We start from the raw sequence: 20989 nt of genomic DNA, 5'->3' as shown, positions 1-20989 counted from the left end.
TTGTAAATTAAGGTATTTATGAAGGTCACTGTTCTGAATAAGTGATAGGCAGTGATCAAACTGGTAGAAAAATTTCAGCTTCCTAAGAAAGCAGAGAAACCTAATTCGGGAAATAAATAAAAAAAAAAATAGCTTTGGGAAGCAAATATCAAAAAACAGGTTGGGGAAAGAGTAAATGGCAGGATAAAATAGGGTCTACTCTTGCCTTCCAAATAAAAATAGAATTGAAAAAACAAGCAAACAAAAAAAACCCAACCCCCAAAAATACCCCAAAACCCCTCAGTGTACTCTGTGGTCTCGCTGATCAAGAAATAGTCACTGCACACTGTGTGAGTTCTTGTTTTAATGACTAGGGCTTTTTCTCTAATCAAACTCATAACAAGATGCCACTTCTCATTATTCTGCAGTTCTACTAGTGGACAATCAGCATGTAAACTTAATCCAGATGCTGAAAACTCTGTGTATTATGTTCTCCTTTCATACTGCAAAGAATGACTTTACTATTTGTAAAGTTATTCTTTGACTTTTTCCTAAAATGATTTGGATTATAGCAATTGTTAAGCACAGAGTATAATAGGAGGATAAATGAAAATGTGTGATAAGAGAGTATACTATGGTTTGAGTAAATAAATTATTTAGAGTATATGAATTTATATTTTTTTTAATATTTTCTTAAAATAAAACAACCAATTTCATTCTGCTCAAACATTTCACCTTTAAGGGAACTGTTCTTGGTCCAATGTAGGCAAAATTCTGGCAATTCAGTAAACCATACCCTTACATTTCAAAAACAAAGGAAATAGGTTATACTTTATTATTGTTCATTAAAATCCACAGCAGTTATTTCTTTAAAAATTATTGTTCTAAATAGTGTCCTACTTTCAAACCAGAAATTTAAGCTAATGTAAGTCCTGTGGGTCACAGACAACAGTCATCATGGTTTCATGGGAAGCATTGCTACACTATTCCTATTACTCCAGATTTGCTATTTCCAGGTGCATCTTTTGCTCTCATTATAGAAGACTGTTAGGGCACTATTTTGTCTCAGAGTAATTTTAATTTATTTCAGTGAACTGATGGCCTGCTGGTGCAGTTAAGTTATTCTGCCTTCCAGTGAAATTAGTTAAGCTGTTAAAAAATAGAACACCTCTCTGGGTTTCAAAGTGGCATTAGTTATTCCAGTGGTCCCTTACTATTCAATCACTGTGTGATTACTTTTAAACCAAGTACACTGATTTACTGATATGCCTTTTGGAAGGAGGTTTTCCCATCTTTTTGCGCTGCAGGGCTTTGCTGCACAATCAGTCCCAGCTCCTCTCCTAGCAGTGGCAGTGATGGCAGGTAGAGCTCAGAAGGCTGGCAAAGGAGCAAGGAAGCACTGTGCAGAGTTCTTGAGAGATTTTTCTTTCCTTTGGCTTGCTCATGCCCGCAGGACATATAGAATGATAAATTGTAGGTCAGGTCTTTTAGATGAGAGGAGAGCTTCTTTATAAAAATTATTTTGTGTTTATAGAAAAACTCAGAAATGTATGTACAGAGCCTACCTTCCTTTAAGCTGCAGAGAAGTGATTTTAGATATATATAGAACAATTAATTCTGAAAGGAGTCTTTTAGACAACAATAATAATTATAGTATTAATAATGCAGTTTGGAGTACTGCAGTGAGGAAAATAGCCACAGCACATACGTGTAGGCCCTTCTGTATGCAAAGAGACAATTCAGGAATCTAATCAGAAGTTGACTTGGCTGAGGGTAGAAGAAATGAAGTGGTAATACGGTTGAAAATTATAATTTATTATAGCTATTAAAAAATGCATTCAGCACATGTTGTACAGAAATGTATTGTATACGCTTGCCTCTGAGAGCAGTCACAACACTGGTGCTTCTAGCTGGGGCTCTGCATTTCAGCAGTGGTAATTTCCCCCTCTCACAAAGCATTGTCATCAGCATTCATTGTCTCTGAGTTGCATCCCCTCTAAGCATGGTTAGAGTACTATAGGAGAACCAGCAAATTCTCCTTTTACTTCCACTTTGCATCAATAATTCCACTGAACCGAATTGTTCTCCCAACTTCTTTCTATACTATCCATCAGCATATTTCCATAAATTAGAGTACAGCACACAATGTACAGTATTTAAGTCAATATGCACAGCTGCTGCCTGTATGACTGGGTCTACCTTCTTTACTGTGAGAATTTTTGTATGGGCCTCAGTCAATAAAATAGATTAGTGGCTAAATTAATGTAGCCACTTAGTGTGCTAGGATTTCATATTCATTGAGCACATGTAAGGCATATATGGGTCTTTGTTGGATAATTTGGGAATTTGCAGCTCCTTGTAAAACTTGACTAAGTCACAGTTCCCTTATTTAGCTTGATGGAAGGATGTTCTGCAGTAAAGATGAAAAGTTTTGATGTTATAAATGGCAGGAGAGAGATGGACAGACAGGAGGGAGGGAGGAACAGAGGGACAAGAGAGAAAGGGAGGAAGGAAGAGAGAAAGGAAGGAAGTGAGGGAGGGAGGGAAGGAGGGAAGGAGGGAAGGAAGGAAGGAAGGAAGGAAGGAAGGAAGGAAGGAAGGAAGGAAGGAAGGAAGGAAGGAACGAAGGAAGGAAGGAAGGAAGGAAGGAAAAGATGGAGAACAGAGGAGCAAGCATAGGAGTTGTGCATGTCCTCAAGGATGAAGGGATCAAGTTTAACCATGAAACAAAGGAGGACAATAACTAAAATACTCTTCAAAAGACTAAGGAGATTATTATATTTAGGTAAAATAACCTTAACACCCTACAGAAGTAGCACTTGTTAGCTTTCACCATTGAATCAAGGGGTGTGATTGACTTCTTGGATCATTTTCATGTGTCTATAATGTCTTTGTCCACATCTGAGCCAAATGTACTCCTTTTTCAATCACAAGAGAGAAATGGAAGTGTTTTGGGTGCATTCACCTCTTTCTAAAGCTGTCCTGAGTTCAGCAGTAGCAGTCATTTTTCTCCTTCTTAGTAGCTGGTGCAGTGCTGTGCTTTTGACTTTCGGCCTGGGAACAGCGCTGATAACACCGATGTTTTTAGTTGCTCAGTAATGTTTACTCTGACCAAGGACTTTGTGAGCCTCATGCTCTGCCAGGGAGGAGGGGAAGCCGGGAGGAAGCAGAGACAGGACACTTGACCCAAGCTGACCAAAGAGGTATTCCATACCACAGCACGTCATGCCTAGGATGTAGAACTGGGGGCAGTTATCCAGAAGGGCTAGATCACTGCTCGGGTCAGGCTGGGTGTCAATTGGTGGGTGGTGAGTGGTTGTATTCTCTTCCCTTGTTATTTCCCTTTTCATTATTATTATTGGTGGTAGCAGCAGTGGTTTGTTATATCTTAATTACTGGACTGTTCTTGTCTCAACCCGTGGGAGTTACATTCTTTCAGTTCTCCTCCCCATCCCTCTGGGAGGTGGGAGAGGAAGGGGGGTGGGGAGTGAGCGAGCGGCTGCATGGTTCTGTGCTGCCAGCTGGGCTTAAACCATGACAAATATGTATCTCTAAAAGAGATCAGACAAGCCATATATTGAAAGTACCGATTTCTCTTCATTAATGACAAAAGAGTCCACAGTGTGCAAGTCACCTGTAGAATCTACCTTCTAGATGTCTAAAATGGGGGGAAATTAACCCTGCCTAAAAGATACTGAATCAGTTCATGGCTAAATGTGATGATGGACTCTCTACATCATTTAGTTTCTGCCTCAGTTCCTGTCTGCAAAACAGTTGAAATGTGCCATAATTTCCTCCCATTCTCAGTTTGCCAGGTTTATTCCAGTTGAAGACTGTGCAAGCAGGGACTCCTCCTTATTTTCCCAGTATCTTACTGTCCAGTATCTAGCCCTACTCCCATTTGCTGTGCTGGGTATCACGATCATATTACTTAGAAGAGCAGTGACCTGTCTATGAACTTGAATTATATGTATCATATATCATTGTACACAGTGAGAAGTTTGCTGATTGTTTTGCTTTGTACTATTCTCAAGTAACTTATTTGTAGACAAGCATTTTTAGATACAATAACTAAGGGAAATGTAAATATTTCGCACAGTTTCCATTGATTCTTTGTTTTCCTTTTTTTGCTTTGACCAACAATGTTTGAAACACTATCATAACTTTTTTCCCCATGGTTGTTGGGTTGTTTACTGTCAGTAGAAGCACTGGCTTACACAGCCTCTGACTTCTTATGCTTATTTCTATGAAATTATCTCATTTGCTGTGGTGTAAGACTTTCTCTAGTGCAGCAAAACACATTAGGGAGCTGATGCAGTCTAACAATAAGCCAGCAGAACCAACCATTCTGTTCCATAGCGCCAAATAGACAAGGTTTATGAAATGTCAGTTCAACATCTTGGGGTCACATGCTTTTCATTGGCACAGTACTTGTGAAAATGTGCACATTCATCTAACAGAGGCATGATGGAACCACCCACAGGCTTATCAACCTCTTCCAAATAGATCTATCTCAAACCAATATACTTAATGCATAGGAACATTTCCCTTTGATTCACAGTTCTAAGTTTCTCTCTCCACATCCCACTCTCAGATTTTTATTTACATTTTAGTTTGTAGCTTATGGTAGTTCACTCATTTAACAGTGGCCTTCAGTGATTCTTTGGATGGAAGAAGTTAGTCTTACTGAATTAATTTTTTTTCTATGCAATATTTAGCTATAGTCAAAATATCTACTGTATTAAATGCATTGGTTCATATGCAGTCTGTTATTAGAAGTTTAAGCTTTAATTAGCCACATCTAATAAACCCAGTATGCCTCTACTGGGGTGAGTTGCGTGTACATTCCTTGGGAGATGCATCTTTCTATGCTAATAATTTCTTCAGTCTCATGATATTTTGTTGTGGTAGGACAGACTTACTTACATATTGCACATGACTTCTTCAAATATTATATTCTATAAAGTCAAAGCTTGTAACAAAAAACAATATAATTTATTAGGTCATGTCTGACATAATCAAACAAAACCCCATAAAAGTTCTCAGGCATATAAATTCTTTTTCATATCTGAAATGAAAGTAACATACTTCAAGCAAAGTACAAAAATTGGTCTCTGTTCAGTTTCATTACTGTTAATCACTGTGACTGTCTGAGAGAAGAGGATAGTTAACGTTATGAAGCTGAGGGAGCTGTCAGTAAAAAAGGAAGGTGATAAGGTCAGTAGCCTCTACTGAGTAGAGAGAGAGGGACAGATTATTATGGCTTGTGGAGTCACAAGGGTTACCAAGAGACATACTATGGAAAAAAAAAACATATAATGTGAGACAAACTAGTCTTCTCACTGAGTTCTTGATTTTATGATTTTTACTATTATTAGTAATTTTTAATTTTCTTTTTACAGTAGAATAATAAACTTTATATCCAGACTCACCTTCTGAAGGTTTTAGATACGAAAAGTGACAACTGCTTTGAAATAGAGGAATGCTGAGAAAAAGAGACTCTTGATTTGTGATTATTAATTCTTTCAAGCATGCAGATTCTGGTGAACTTGTGTCTACAGATAACTTATGTAAAGCCATACTCATGTGCATTCTACACTTCCCATAAAGACCGCTACTGCCTGATTTGTATATCAAAAGATGACAGAAATCACTCAAACCTGAAACTGAGGCAGGGAAAACATAGCCTACAGAAGGACAGATTTTTGTGCAGTTTGGATACGGAATCCCGTAAATGATGTGGCCATGGAGCCATTCAGAAATGACAAGTCTTGAAATTCAAGATGCCTTTCAAAAATTTACTCATCAAGAATGACTACTGAGAGATTCTGCTTGTCCAAATAGATCAACATTTCCACAAGCACCTAAAACTAAAGGAAATTAGAATGGAAAAGTTTATTTAAATTCTATTTCATGTGAGCATTTCTGTAAAAAATTCTCAAAACATTAAGAAATATTTTGTATGCAGTTTTTATGAATTTTAAAAAATTAACAGGTCACGGAGCAACTTTCTGTATCTCACCAAAATGTATATTTATTTTCTGTGCTGTCATTGCAGGTGATTATGTAGTCATGACTATATACTTTGACTTAAGTAGAAGAATGGGATACTTCACTATTCAAACATACATTCCCTGTATATTAACAGTTGTTCTTTCCTGGGTATCCTTTTGGATTAAAAAAGATGCCACACCAGCAAGAACAGCATTAGGTAAGTTGTTAATAATTCCCTTTCCTGCCCTTTTTGTGTAGTTCCTTCACTATCATTTGAAAATGTCAGCAAAGACACCACTGACACCAAAGACACAATTGACTATATGCTTCAGATTATTGTTACCGCAGCTTGCAGACCCACATTTACCACTGAAGCCTCTGGTTTTCTGCCTTTAATAGAATAATTAAGAGTAAACTATTCTGACCCTTTGGAATGACACTAGCATAATATTCGAGAATTAGTGGCTGTCTCCTTCTTCTCACTATGATATTTTAGTGACATTTTGGAAGAATAAACTAATTGCACTGCTGGTTTCATTCCCTTCTGAAACTCTTCCCCACAGGGCATTATGACTTATATATACATAAAACTGTGGGATATAATAATATTAACTCAGACAAAGTGTTCTAGCTTGTGCTCTTGAATTTAAGCTCCACTCTAGGTGTATAGATAATTTTCATAGACTCTGGAGATTTATGCTGGTATAAGTTTTCCAGCAGCTCATATATGTCAGGACAAATGTGTGTATTTTGTAATTATGCTTTAGGATACACTTAGAAATGTTGACCTTTTGTTCGTATGCCAATAGGAAAACCTGTATGCTTTGACAACATCAAGGGCATAGGGCTATATAAGAGGCATACAGCAGAACCAAAGGAAAACTAACATTTTAGTTCAGACTGTGGTTGCCAGGGCTGCCAGCAATAACTCAGTCACAAATCTACCAGTTTAAGAAAAAGAGGAAACTATGTCAAGGTTTATACGCCTGTTTTCAAGTGTAGAGTTTAACATTCCCAGCTATCCTTTCCTTGTTCCTGCAGGAGTTACCATCTTCAGTTAACCAGCTAGACTGTCTAAATAATTTCATTTCTAAAGAATATATTATTAAAATCTGACCTGCCTTTTTTTGGACTGAAATCAGATAGGAAGCATTTGTAGGAGCAAATGAGTCTCCAGGTTTGAGAGGGTGATACTGTTGCAAGGAATGACTGAAGGACAAGGGCTGTGAACAGGCTATATCTCTTTGGAGGCAGCGTGCAGCAAGCACAGTGTTCTCAAGTGCTGCTGTGTGCCAACAAGCCATCATTCAACTATAGTATAGGAGAGGCCATCTGTACCAAACACCTCTATTTCCCACTCCCGTATACAGCTGTTCAAGAGTCATTGGTATTACCCATCCTTTTTCATACAAGTAGCATTTGCTAGAAATAGTAGTTACTTATACGTGAATCCATTTCTGTTAGATGTCTTTCAAACACCATGTAGAGATGCTCTACTTCATCTCAAGAGGAAGCTTTGACAATACAGCCTTCACAGCCTTTATACAGTTGTACAAAATTACTTGTCCTGTTTCTGTCTCTCTCCTGCACTAATAAATCTGAGCAACCACCCATCCTGAGGGTGCTGTGGTTTCTAGCATAAAGTTCCTGAAAGCCCTGAAGGGGAAAAGGAAAATGAAGTGCTAAAAAACCCTCTAAACTCCACTCATTCTGAATGAGATTTTAGTGGCTAAGTGTCTTGAACTTGTCTGGAAGTCTCATCCCCCTTTGTAAGTTTTTCACTCATGCAAAAATCATGCAGTCATCTATTCAGGGTGCACTAAGCCCTAGGTAACAAACATTATTCCTCCCAAAACTTCTAATGCTTCAATTATTTAGTAACTTTCAGCTGAATGATAGAAGAAATATATTACCAAATTATCTTCTAAGCATAACTTCCTCATTAGCCACAGCTTTATTTAAGCAATGAAGGTATATCCCAGCCGTTCCTACTATCAATCCTTAGGCATCTTCCTGATGGAAGGTCGTATCAGCTTTAATTCTTAGTGAGTGACACAGGGCATCCTTCCAAACCAAGAGCAGATCAGTGACCTGGAGCTGTAGAAATAAAAGTCTCAGAGACCCTGTAATATGATGACTGCAAGCAGCCAAATCTGGTTCACACTTTATACATATTTCTTGCTTAAAACCCATTTTGTGTGAGGTCAGCACAAGAGCATAACCTGCTGGATTTTCTCCAGAAGTCTGTAAATTTAACAAGCGTAGCACTTCTGACCATTGTAAGTCATGTGACATCATGTGGGTCCAGTTGTCTCCGGTTATTTTCCAATAAAGAAGTATTCAGTCCTCACTCCCTTTATGTGAGTGCCAAAGTGCCCTACACTGTGGCCCCAGCAACATGACAGACCCTAAGACAGAATTATTCTGTGATGCCCATCTACCCCCCAGGACAGCTCAAAAGACTATACAAAGGTGAGGACAGAGCACCTGAAAAAATGCCTGTTCCTGGCTGTGTAGACTTGCCTCCCTGGCCAGAAAATTGAGCAATAGGCCTTTAGCATAATCTGATGAACTGCTTTCTTCTTAAATTCAGTGTCCCAGTGGAGATAAGGAAAGACTGACCATGCTTCATCTTTTAAATAAAGTCTGAAGCCTATGTTTGTGCAGAGTCACACAGCATCAATTTGGGTTATCTTTCTTAACGCATAGCAGAAAAGGGAGAAAAGGATTTAAGAGTTTGCATTACTGATTTTTCATAAGCAATGTTTGTACCCTGTCCCTGAGGGTGGTTCCCCACACCACACAGCTCTGATTTCCAATTAATTAGACACAGAAATAGGCTAGATCACTAGTCACTGCAGTATGACTTTCCCTGCCTTGCCCCGTCATCCAGCAGGAGCTTCAGACAAAAAATGTATTCATATACTGAGGTCATGATCTCGAAATATGAACATTAAGATGAAATGTTCCAAGGTTATATTGAATGGCTATCATGACTACCTTCTAAAACTCTGATGAAGTATTAAATTACTGGGCTAAAGTATAACTTTTTAATAAATAATATGTACATGGGTCACCTCTTTTTGTGCCCAGAGTTGTGCTGCTCCCAAACTGTCAATGACTCCTGGGCTGACTGTTACCAGACTGACTATTGACTCTTGGGCTGCAGTTATCAGATGTTCCCAGGTTATTGTAGGTCTGCTAATATAATGCAACTTACAAATCTGTCTGAGCAATAGCACACATCCACATTTGGATAGTGGCACATGGTAAAACTGTAATACAGCCAAGGGCAAACCACTGAAATTGTTCTGCTAATTAGTTGAAATTAATTGTAGGCTCAGTGCACCCCAACCTGCTCCAAGTGTAGCTGCATTAATATAAAGGGCTAGCATCAGGGAAATATTTCATTCTCTGAAATTAATGAGTAATTTCCAAAGCTATTGGCAGCTACTCACAGTTATATGAAGGACAGGTTTCACCCCTTTCTGAATAACACTAAGTAATAAGCTATTTCTGTGCTGGACAAAAACCTCAACAGTCGGGGTATTTGGCTGGGAAGGAAAAAATGGGACCATAAGTATCCTTTCATCAGCACTGTCCAGACTTATCAAAGTGCTTTTTAAAAACTTGTCATCATAGTCCCTTTTTAACATGCACTTTGAGGAGCTGATGCCCAAAGTGGCAATGTGACTCATTCTAGGCCACCTGAAGAGTCAGTGGGAAACTGGAAATAGAATTTGAGTATTGGATGAGAACTGTGTTTTGTAATTGCAGCTTATTCTGCCCTCCATTCAAAGAGGAAAATAAAAAATAAAAAAATAGGCTCACTGCTGTTTCTGCTTGTCTGTAGTAATCAAAAGTATATTTTCCCAATGTTCATAGTCAAGACCAGCCGGCAAGTATCTGAAGAAAAGTCATGATCTGGAAAATAATAATTGGTTGTTTTCCTTGAAGATGAAGGGAATTAAGTTAAACTGAAGCTTTCATCCCAGTTTCTCCCTACTTTTTCAAAATGGGTATAATATGTAATAGGACTAGGCAGTTACTAAAGAGCAACTTCAAACTGCAGTTTAAATAAAAAGTGAGTATCAAGGCCAGCAATGTGTTGATGTAAAATAAGATACAGATCATGTTTAATAAAAGATGAATATTGCTTCATTGCCATTCCATCTTAAGCTCATTCACTAGAACACCAAGCAAGTGCTCTAAACATGTCCCAGAGCTGGTGGAGAAATTAGGTTTTTAAACAAATGATGGCGTGAGTAAAAGCAGCAGGCCTTTCCTCCAGTGTCCCACAAACATACCATTAGGAAAATAGGCAAAAATAAGCCTCAGTGACCAAACAGTTTCTAACACTGAAGCTCCTGCTACCTCATTTTGCATACGGTTGTCCAGGTAGCAGCTTTCAAACTAATTTTGAATAACTGTTTAGGATTTAAAGTGTTTTCATGCATTATGTATCCCTGCATCAGCTGATCTCCCAGAGAGTGCTTTTGTACTTACCAAATAGCATCTTTGGTATGGAAGTTGTTCAGAGAACATAAATGTCACAAAATGGTATTTATACACAAACTTGGAAGCTCCCACTTAACAGTTGTCTACCTGAAAATTTTTAAGCCAGGTTACTTAAATCTGTGCTTACCTGATATAAAATTCTGTTGAAATAGACAGTTCATGAGCATTGTGAACTTCAGTAACAGACACAAACCTCACTTTGCCATACAGTCCTCCTCAAAGTGAGAGACTTAACTATTTCATCTGGCAAGGTTTATTGCGTTTGAAACCACTGAGCAACTGAATTCTCTTAGCTTCAGAGAGAAAATGAGCTACAGGCATGGAATGTAGATATTCTCCTCGGAAATAATGGGTGCTGCATTTTATTCATAAATGCGTATCTATATTCCAGCTGGCAAGTGTATAGGAATACAAAACTGTACCATCTGGTACACCAACTTTCTCTTTGCTCTTTGCTTCTTGGATGTTCCTGTCTTAGCATTCAGCAATCTTATCTCATGCCCCTGTCATAATTCAAAATATGATTTATAGTCCAGAAACTACAATGGTTGTGATAATGCTAAACTTTCCTTTCCCCAAGGTTTTATATTCTTGTAACAAATATGTTTTGCTGCCAAAGAGACTGAAGGTGGACACTCTTAATAACTGAAAACCAAAATAAATCTTACACCGTTGTTATTTCTATAAATTTAATAGAACCTACTTTGTTTAAATCAACCAAAATTAGTCCAGAACCACTCAAACCTCCTAGATTCTGTATTAGTGAGGCATCTACAACATGACTTACTGAGCTGGTTTAGTTCTCACTCAGAGCTTCTAGGTTTTCACATTGTCAAGCACAATGCAGGCAGGCATTCACATTCAGGCTTAAGGAACAGATATAGGACTCAAGTTGAGGACTTTCATACGTTTAAGCACAGAGATTAATGGTAATTTTATTTCAATTTCTCTGCCTTCCTGTCCATAGTCACTCTGGGATCTGTTTGTCCTTACAGATACCTGCACAGTACTTCTTGTCCCAAATAATACAAAGTTATACCTCCAGAAAAATATTACATTGTAAATACAACAGTCAGTAGAAAAACTGTAGATCTTTGTTAGCCTTTTAATTAAAAAGTGTCCTAAAGTAATATGAGAGCCTATCATGGGGTGAGAAGGAAATAAAAGCTTTCCCTTGAGATCACGTAAAAAGACACTGTTTATCATGCTGGAAAAAAAACTAAAGGTTTTGAGGAATTTTTTTTAAGGTAGTAAAATACCTGAGAGCAGGTGCATGTGCACATGGCTCTGAAAAGGATGGATTTGTATTAGAAAGTGTTAAAGAACTTAATTTCATATTGTAGACTATGTCATAGTCTGGGTACAGTTCTTCTGAAGCTAGTGACTCCCAAGGTCTGAGTCAAGGTCACACAGAAAACTAATTGACCTATAGCTAGCAAGGGCCAAATCTAGGCTAGTAAATCAACACCTTTTGCATCTGGACATCTTTGCAGATGACTACTATGAGTGGCCGAGGATGGGGTTTGCCTCTGCAGCTTTTTCAAAGCATCAGCTAGCGACAGAACTGATGGTGAGGGGTCTGGAGAGGATGCTGGACCTTGGCAACCACACGCTTATATTGGAAGGTAGCACAGATGACAGGAAACAGAAATATTTTCCCAATAGCTTTTAGATGTTGAAGGTACATGCAAAGCCCACATTTCCTACTTCCTATCAGCATTAATCTCATCTTGATTATTGGGTTGTGGAGTTTTGCAGCAACTTTTTTTGTTGTTGTTTCTTTCTTTGTTTGGGGTTTGATTTTGTTTACAATTTATTATTCATTGAACAAGAAGGCTGAGGCCCAGGCAATAATCTGCCTTCTGCCTTTTTCAGGGACTTTCTAATGGTTTTAATGGGGAGGGTTATTCATGTGAATCGCTGTAGTTTATATCAAACACTACAAATCAGAGGTGGGCATTCCTTCACAAACATAACGTAGTCAAAAGTAATACACAGATACTTTTTCCTCTCCAGAGTGCTGTTTGTGGGAAGTAATTTTTCTATAAGGCATAATTTCAGTCATCCTCTGTCATTTCAAACACTGTGTATCATTGCTAAATATCACTTTAACCATAAAGAGAAAGATTACCTTATGATTATTTTGGCTCTAGAGCAGGATCTCTCTTGAGACATATTTGAGTGAGAGCTTTATTTTTCTTCCTGAGCCATTGAGGAATTCTATATTTTTTCTATCAGAAGGCTTGCCATTCATAACAAATGATGAAGTATCAGTCCAAAGGGGGAATGAAAATGCTTCTATTACTCAGGAATGAAGAGGAACTATATGAAGTACTAGCAGCCAAATAACTGACATCCTATAGATTTCATTCTAGGACTGGTTATATTTTTTCAGGATATTTATGTCACTTTTGTAAAGATGAATAGAAACAGCTGAGGAAAATTTTGTTTACAAAATACTACTGCCTCTAATGATGTAATTTTTCATATTACCAAATGAAATTAATGAATTATTTGGATTCAGTTTGGATTTCTGGGTGATTTTTCTTTGTTTCCAAAGATTCTTCTGCAACATGGAAAAATGCTGCATACAACTAAATCTGATTTCTCTCTGCAGGCATCACAACTGTATTGACCATGACAACTTTGAGCACCATTGCAAGAAAGTCATTACCCCGTGTGTCCTATGTCACCGCTATGGATTTGTTTGTCACTGTATGTTTTCTATTTGTCTTTGCTGCTCTGATGGAGTATGCAGCCCTCAACTACTACTCAAGTTGCAGGAAACCAAACTGTACTAAGAAGAAAAAGTCGGTAAGATGGCCACATTTAAATTTCTTTTCTAGCATGTGCATGGCTGAGAGAGCACACAATCATTCAATGGCAGCCTGTAATCCTGTGATACTCTGCTGCTTTGAGTTCTTATCCGTTTATGGTGTGATCTGCTCTAAAAGCTGCTAGAAAATAGTTGCCCACAGCAACAGCAGAATCAGTTATGTGCTAGTTGAGTGGTCTGTTCCTAACTGAAGCAATCTGCTGACCATGAAGCAACAACCCAGCCTACAGGTCTTTTGTCTGTATGTCATAAAGGACTCCCACTGAAACAGGTTGCAAAGCTTGTTATACAAACATATGCACATCAATGTATATTCAAATGGATCTGCTATTTCTCAGCTTAACGTGTCTAGAAATACTTATGGACTTTGCAAATGACATTTCAATATTTCCACTTGGAACCAGGACTTATTTTTAGCCCTATGCACAAAGGAGCTTATTCCCAAGTACAGAAACAGAGGCCACTTATAAAAATTTTGTACATAGCTACATTTTGGACCAAAAAGACACTTCGAGGAGTAACATTCAGATGCCCCCCAAAAGCTGTTTATTTAGAATCAGTTAAAACAATCATGCGAAGAAAGAATTGCCTGGTGTACTTTATAATTGACTATGAGGATAACAAGGGGCAGGATAATGGAGAAAAAAATCTCAGTGAAAACATAGGGAAGGGGAAGTGGATTGTCTACTCAAGAGCAGTGGAAACTATTGTGTTTGAGAACATTAATTGGACATGTTGGATGCCATTTTGTGTAATGAAGGAAATGAGAACATTTGAAATCAGGAAAAATCTTAAGGTAGAAATTGAAGAAAGAGAAGGCTAATTTCAGGGAATAATAGATCATGAAGTAAAAGGGTTAGATGAAGATCTATACAAAAGAATTGAATGAGGAACTAATGAAGGAAAAGCTGATATAAATATGAAATTAGAGAAAACCTAGGAAACCTTTGACTTAGTTAATGAAATTTCCATCGAACCTCCAATAGTATCTTGTAAGAATGCATTGCTCACAAAAGGCAATAGACTATTGCCAAAAGAAAAGTATGAGGCCATCAAAAATGAACTTGCTAATGATGAAATTAAAATTATAGAAAGACTGAATGAAAAAGTCATAAGTCTCTGTGAATAGGATGTATCTCTAGACATGTCAAGGAAGCATGCAACAATGATGAGATTTAAATTAATGTAAGAATCAACACATATTTAGCTAAGTAATTAAAACATATTTTGCTAAGTAATTAATCTAATGGGTACAATAAATATTTAAAATAGGTGGAAACTAAGTGTGCATTCTACTGAAGTTTCATGCAATTTTAAAGTGTATAGATATTACTCTGAATATACAGAATATTCAGCATGAAGTGTTTTATGGACAAATGCATTTAAATACTAGGTTTAAAAAACGCTATTGAACATTAGATGCATATGAAGTAATGTTTCCTTCTGAATAATTCTTTTGTTATCTTCTTTTAAGCTACCTGATGTCAGTTTTGGCCATGTGATGGTAAGTAAACTATTCAGTGAAAGCAATGGAGGCATGAATGTATGGTTGACATTTACTTGCGATAATTCTGGAGAAAGCTGTAATGCTGTTATGCTTTACCCTGACTTTTCTATAAATATTGCTTTACTTTTTTAGTTAAAAAGTCAGTTTGGTTTTGGCTGTTGCAGAGGAACATAGCTGCCTCTTTCGATAAGGACTTATCAAATTATTTGGGAGAGAGAAGGTTCAAGTGTATAATATTGCATATTATTTTTGCCCCAGAAATTCTGTGTCTGCTTTATACAATACTGCAGTTTCTCACTACATTTTATAGAAAAAAGTAGTAAGCACAAGTTATGTCACAAACCTACATGGAGTTTTAAGTAAGTTTCATGAAAAATAATTCATTTATACATATCTGTAAAATCTTTAGTAAGATTTCAGGTGGATTTTCAAATTATTTGGGCACACAAGTTTAACACAGTTAGTTGTACTGTATCTAAAAATGCAATAAATTCTATTTCTGAAGCCTCCATATAACTGTCTGTGTACATATAGAAGTGATAAAACTGAAATTGAGCACCAAATTGTGTCTCCCAGTTGTATGAAATGTGAAACTGCAATGCATACTAATATATATAAAAGCATATAGAGGGCTAGTTACTTAGCTGCTTGGGTGGCCTGATTCCTAGTTACTAGGTCCAAATAAGAACAGGGACAGAAATGAAACATTGCTTTTGCATTTCTTGATTTGAATATGCTGAAGCTTTTCATTTACAACTGCTGGCTCTATAACAAATAATGTTCTAGACTTTATTTTCAGTTTTGGTTGGTTTTTTTTTGCCATGAGTTTTCTGATGTATTTAAAGAGCTCTATAGCATTGAAAATCTGCTCATTGACAATGAGCGGTTTTACAGCAAGCATTGCATTTGTACACTCACTACTGCTGTCACTCCCTGGACAGACTTATGCGAAAGAATAAGTTAATAAGGCACATTGACTGGATAGCAGTAGTTTCCTTTTTCCAATTAAAAAAAATAATGGAAAAGATACACAATTAAAATGACAATAGGGTTTAACACTTAGTCTTTGGCTAGATCTAGTCAATCTGATCTGCTTGGAAAATATCTGCAGCCTTTGCAAGCCCTTCCCCTTCCCTTTTCCATTTCCCTCTCCCCCTCCATCTTCCTCTTATTTTTCCTTTTCCTTATCCCTCTCCAAACTCTCTTCCTTTTCCCTCCCCTCCCTTTCCGTCTTCTCCCTCTCCCTCTCTCTCTCTCTCTTTTTTGTCAGTATAAGATCAAGCTGGGCCCTCTCCTATACATAAACAACTTCCATGTTCAAAGTGTAACACAACCTGCATATATCTCTGATGCTCAAGATATCATCTTCTCCTTTCCAGACTTGTAGTGATGCCACCTAAAAGGTGAAATTTATTAATCTTAGTAAATCCATGCTCAGATAATCCCAACCCTTGTTTTTCTCCTAGAGAAACCTCCACACTTATATCTTGTCTGAAATAATTTTATTTCAGTGCTGGGTACTGGGATGGTGCTTACTGCCTGTACATCCCTTTCCTCCCAAGAGCAGCTTAGCAAGACGCACAGGACTCAGTGGGTACCACCCACCTTCACCTTGTATCTAGTCACTTCAGTACCCCTACGAGCAATCAAATTAATCACGGTATTTATTTTCTCTTCTGTCATGAGCAGATAGTTGATCAAACAATAACAAAAAAAAAAAAACAAAAAACCTAGGCTATTGACATATGAGAAAGTTTCCTTTTCAGCACCAGGGCACTTATTTATCTTCACTTACCAAATCATCTGGAGAGGTCTAACTTAACCTTCTTTTTATTATAAATTATAGCCAGGCATAGAAAATTTCAGTCCCTGAGTAGGAAATTTTCATAAAAGACTGAAATAAATGAACAATGTGTGCCACAGTGGTATAGCAGAACTCCATGTACTCTTTAGTCATAGCTTTTTTTCTCTCCAAAGTGCTGCAGTCAAAAAATGATTGCTTGTGCAATAATCTTAGCCTTTTCTGTGTATAGCATACTGTAAACCTCCGAAATCAGCCACTTGAAACTTCACAAATGAGAGAGAAGACCATGAGGGTGTAATTTCTGTCATCTAATCTCAGATATAAAGTCATTCACAACAAATAGATTTGGAATAATCTGCTTCCAAATGGCAATATATTTACAGTCCACAGCACAACGCACCTATGAGATTTTAGCCATTTACTTATGATGAGATGAACTGAGTCCTAGAAGTAATTGGCTGGATACCATAGGACAGTTGCTCAGATGTAGTTAACTGTGTTGAAGATGCCAACATTAAGCAGAAGGATACCACATCAAATTCTTAGCTCAGAGATCAGCATTTTTAATGAAATGGGTAGTAGTATAGTGGGCCAAACCAAGGGGCTTGTAGAAAGAAAATGAAGTCAACAGAAAAAGGAAAATTTCCACCATGGCACATCAGTCCTATTTCTGATCTGCTTCACATCCAAAGTGAAAGTTTTCAGATGCACCCCACCACCCGCAACAGGAAATTCTAAGTACTTTGTATATAGTAAGTGTGGAAGCAGAGGCCCAGATCGTCCTGCAGAATGCATGCAGGCATGAAGCAGAGGTATGACTAGATTGTTAATGGACACCCAGCATGCTCCTGCAGGCAGAGGCAATGCTCAGTGCAATCACAGGGAGAGGAAGGACCCCTGAGGTAGAAAAAACTGCACTGGCAGGGCTGGAGTCTGCTTTGTCAGCATGGTGCAGACAGGCCGTGAATCTGATGGGACAGTACATGCCGGTAGAGGAAGTGACATTTGTGAGGATAGAATGGCTGGCTTGATGAGAGAGGAGACTGTTGTAAGAAAGCACCTATCATGAAAAGGAAATGGTGTGATAGAAAAGCTGACAAAGTGCAAATAGGGAGTATATTGAAGAAGAAAAGGTCTGTAGGAGTGAGTAGTGCTGTGAGGATGCATGATATCAAAATGTCCTATTTCTGAGCATGGTTAGTGCCATACACACTAAAGGGCACAATGCCTAGGGATGGCGTTTTGAAATCCTGTACTGAAATTATAACTACCTGTTGACCATATCTGTTTTTATAAATTATGGTAAAGTTCAAAGGCAGTAAATGAAACTATAGTAGCTGGAGATTGTTCTGTAATGAAATGATGGGGGGAAACATATTACTTATTTTTCAGAATCCACTCTTAAATGTAGTAGCGCAAGGGTTTAAGGAAACTTGACAATAGCATTCTGACAGGCAAGTGAACTCCTAAGTGTGAAAAAAAAAAAAAAAAGATTGAGTTACCCAAACAAGAAATTCACCTAGAATTATTTAACTTTCTACTCCTCAATGTCTCAACGGAAATTTCAGCTGAGAAGGCGACTTTTGAGGGAAAGAAAGATGTTCTCTAGATCTAGAATTCCTACAGTATCAACCTCTTATTCTCAGCTCCTGTAAATTTTTTTTTCTCAGGATTCTTAATTTTGATTTGTATCATCCATGGAAGCTTATCAAAATGTTGGTTTCTTTTTCTCTCCTCAGAATTATTCTGTACTTGATATGAGACCACCAACTACAGTCATCACATTGAACAATGCCATGTATTGGCAAGAATTTGAAGATGCGTGTGTCTATGAATGTCTGGATGGGAAAGACTGCCAGAGCTTTTTCTGTTGTTATGAAGAGTGTAAATCAGGCTCATGGAGGAGAGGACGGATTCACATAGACATCTTAGAACTGGACTCTTACTCTAGGGTCTTTTTTCCTACATCCTTCCTGCTGTTTAACCTGGTCTACTGGGTTGGATACCTCTATCTTTAAATGTTGCCTGTAGTGGTGAAGACTGCTGTGTTTTCACACTGCGGAGGGATGGTGAAAGTGGAGAAAAAGTGAAGGACGCTGTCAATTTCATCTCAAATTATAAAAGCCACATTAACCTTCACCGTCACAAAGCCTAATGAAGAATTTTAATATGTAATTGCCTGAAAAAGAAAAGTGGGGAAGAATTCTCTCCTTACTGCTGTTCATTTTAAGGAAAAGGTCCTTACCAAGTTCAATTGAATTTGTAGTGTAAGCAATGTTTATGAATAATGACTGTATATTAGAATCTCTACTGTTCTCCCTTGGCATAGAAGTTATACACAGTTCAGGCAAAGTTTAAATATGTAATTTTTGGTTTTCATTCCTATACTTACTTCAGAATGCTGCCATATTCCTGAGGCTCATAGCAACATACACTGGCACTGGAAAATAAGCCAAAGCTGGTGAATCCACTCATTTGTATTTAGTCTTGCTTGAGCTATGTCCCATAGATTTGGGGAAATATTTCATCGGTGATCTCCTTGCTATAGAGAAACCACCAAATGACAGTAGGAAATGTGTCTGGTGTGATCAAAACATGGACGTTACTTTCTGGGATTCGTGGAAGCAGCCACTTACCTACACATATTGGTTTCCACTTAAGGTGAAAGGGAAGAGTTATGAGAAAGCTATTATTTTGATATAAATAAAAGACTTGCCTATCACTAAGGCAGCTGTAGGCATAACTTCTAAAATTTTTCAAGCTTTTAACTGTCTTTTTTATGACTGGTTAAACACAGGATGGTCATTGATTTTTAAAGTACTTGAAGCAGGACAAGATTCTTGCTTGTTTGTGTCATTGTAGCAGATCATAGTTGATAGGCCATGAGTAAAAATCACTATATAATAGCACTAGGAATATGTGACTTTCTTCAGATTAGAATTTACTAAAAAGTGCTCTCATGCATTCTTATTTTTTCTCTCAAAGTTATTTTACAAAATTGAAAAACACGTGTGCCAAAAGAACATTTTTTGTTCCTTCCATAAAATTAAATATTGCAGTCCTTACTCACAGCAGTTGTTCCCTGGGTCTGAGCTGAAGACTGAACACTTTTCATTTCACTTAGAAAGGGCATTATGGGAACTCATTTGGAATAATCATGGAATAGTAACCACATGTAGGATAATGTCATTTTCATTTTTTCCTAAACTACCAACTAATATAACGCTGTTTTGTATTTCTTTAAGCTTTTGAGCATTAAATTCTTAAACTACCCATTTTTAAAAACTAGCTTTACAGTGTTAAACTAGATTACATATTTTACAGACAGTCTTAATAGTTATTATTAAGCAAACAAAACAGATTCAAAACGAAATAGCAATGACTTGCTACTACCCTTTGGATGACAAATAGTTACAAATGTTAAAACATGCCTAAACCCAAAATTCTTGTGGTTTTTTTGTCTTCTGAAGGACCTGATCATCTCAAAAAATGTGCGTCTCACACAATATTTGATAAAAAATTAGAGGTAGATGTGCTTGAAGAGCAGTTCTTTTCTCCTTAGAAGGAAAACCCTGCAAACAAGCAAAAACTAATGCAGTGGTAATCCTAAAAGAACAGAAATTCTGTTGTGCTCTTTGAAACATCACTGTCTGTTCTTGCTGTTGCTCTGTGAGATTTAATTGGAAAAAAAAATACACAAAATTGAAAAAAAATTACACAAAAGTTAATTGTAGTTATTCAAAATACTTGCTTCTGTTTTTCTCTTGTCTAAATTATCAGACAAAATTGGATTTAAGTGGGGTAGTCCTTTCTAAGGTATGAAAAAATTCAGATTAGAAGCACAAAGAAGAAATACTTGGGTTAGTTTTATTAGCAAAATCTGCACAATCTGATGCCTTCTAAATCCATTATAACCTTCTGATTTAAAAATACATGTTGAAGGTTTCGGTAACCCTCAGTAGCAAATTACTCTAAAATCTATTACTCTCTGTATCCTGCACTTGGAAGTGTGCATTTTATTTAAGAATGTGAGTTATATTTTCATCAGTGCAAGAAAGCGATTGAATTGAATATCCTGGCCTCTATTTATGAATTAGTCTACTCTAACAACCACCTTCAGCCATATTTTGAACGAATATTAGAAAAAATTCAAAACTAAATAAAAGAATTGAAAGTTATCCTTTAGCGGCCTGATCCTGCAAACCCTCTGCACAATCGATTGATTTTGGTGGGAGTATTGAAACAGATGAGGCACAAGAAGGTACCTTCCACCATTAGGTCTTGAAAAGCTCAAGTGAGGTTTATTTAGCAGTTGTGTACTTGAGTGAATGTCCTGGGAGTAAGTGTGGAA

General features: G+C 37.3%; 1 protein-coding gene across 2 annotated transcripts in view; it reads left to right on the top strand.

Annotated features, from left to right (window-relative positions):
• Positions 1 to 18942, top strand: part of GABRG3 (gamma-aminobutyric acid type A receptor subunit gamma3) — a 315420-nt gene extending 296478 nt beyond the window's left edge. For both annotated transcript variants that reach the window (XM_061377594.1, XM_061377593.1), the window contains exons 7-10: positions 6038 to 6190; positions 13109 to 13305; positions 14802 to 14831; positions 18378 to 18942. In XM_061377594.1, the coding sequence (XP_061233578.1) occupies positions 6038 to 6190; positions 13109 to 13305; positions 14802 to 14831; positions 18378 to 18656 (659 nt within the window). In that variant the 3' untranslated portion in view covers positions 18657 to 18942. The remainder of the gene's footprint in view (positions 1 to 6037; positions 6191 to 13108; positions 13306 to 14801; positions 14832 to 18377) is intronic.
• Positions 18943 to 20989: the final 2047 nt, after the last annotated feature.

This window comes from Neopsephotus bourkii, unplaced genomic scaffold (assembly GCF_033783945.1).
Source record: "Neopsephotus bourkii isolate Nb327-2 ecotype Australia unplaced genomic scaffold, CSIRO-AGI_Nbou_v1 NB_1760, whole genome shotgun sequence".
NCBI lineage: Eukaryota > Metazoa > Chordata > Aves > Psittaciformes > Psittacidae > Neopsephotus > Neopsephotus bourkii.
This window is presented reverse-complemented; position numbering and strand designations above follow the sequence as displayed.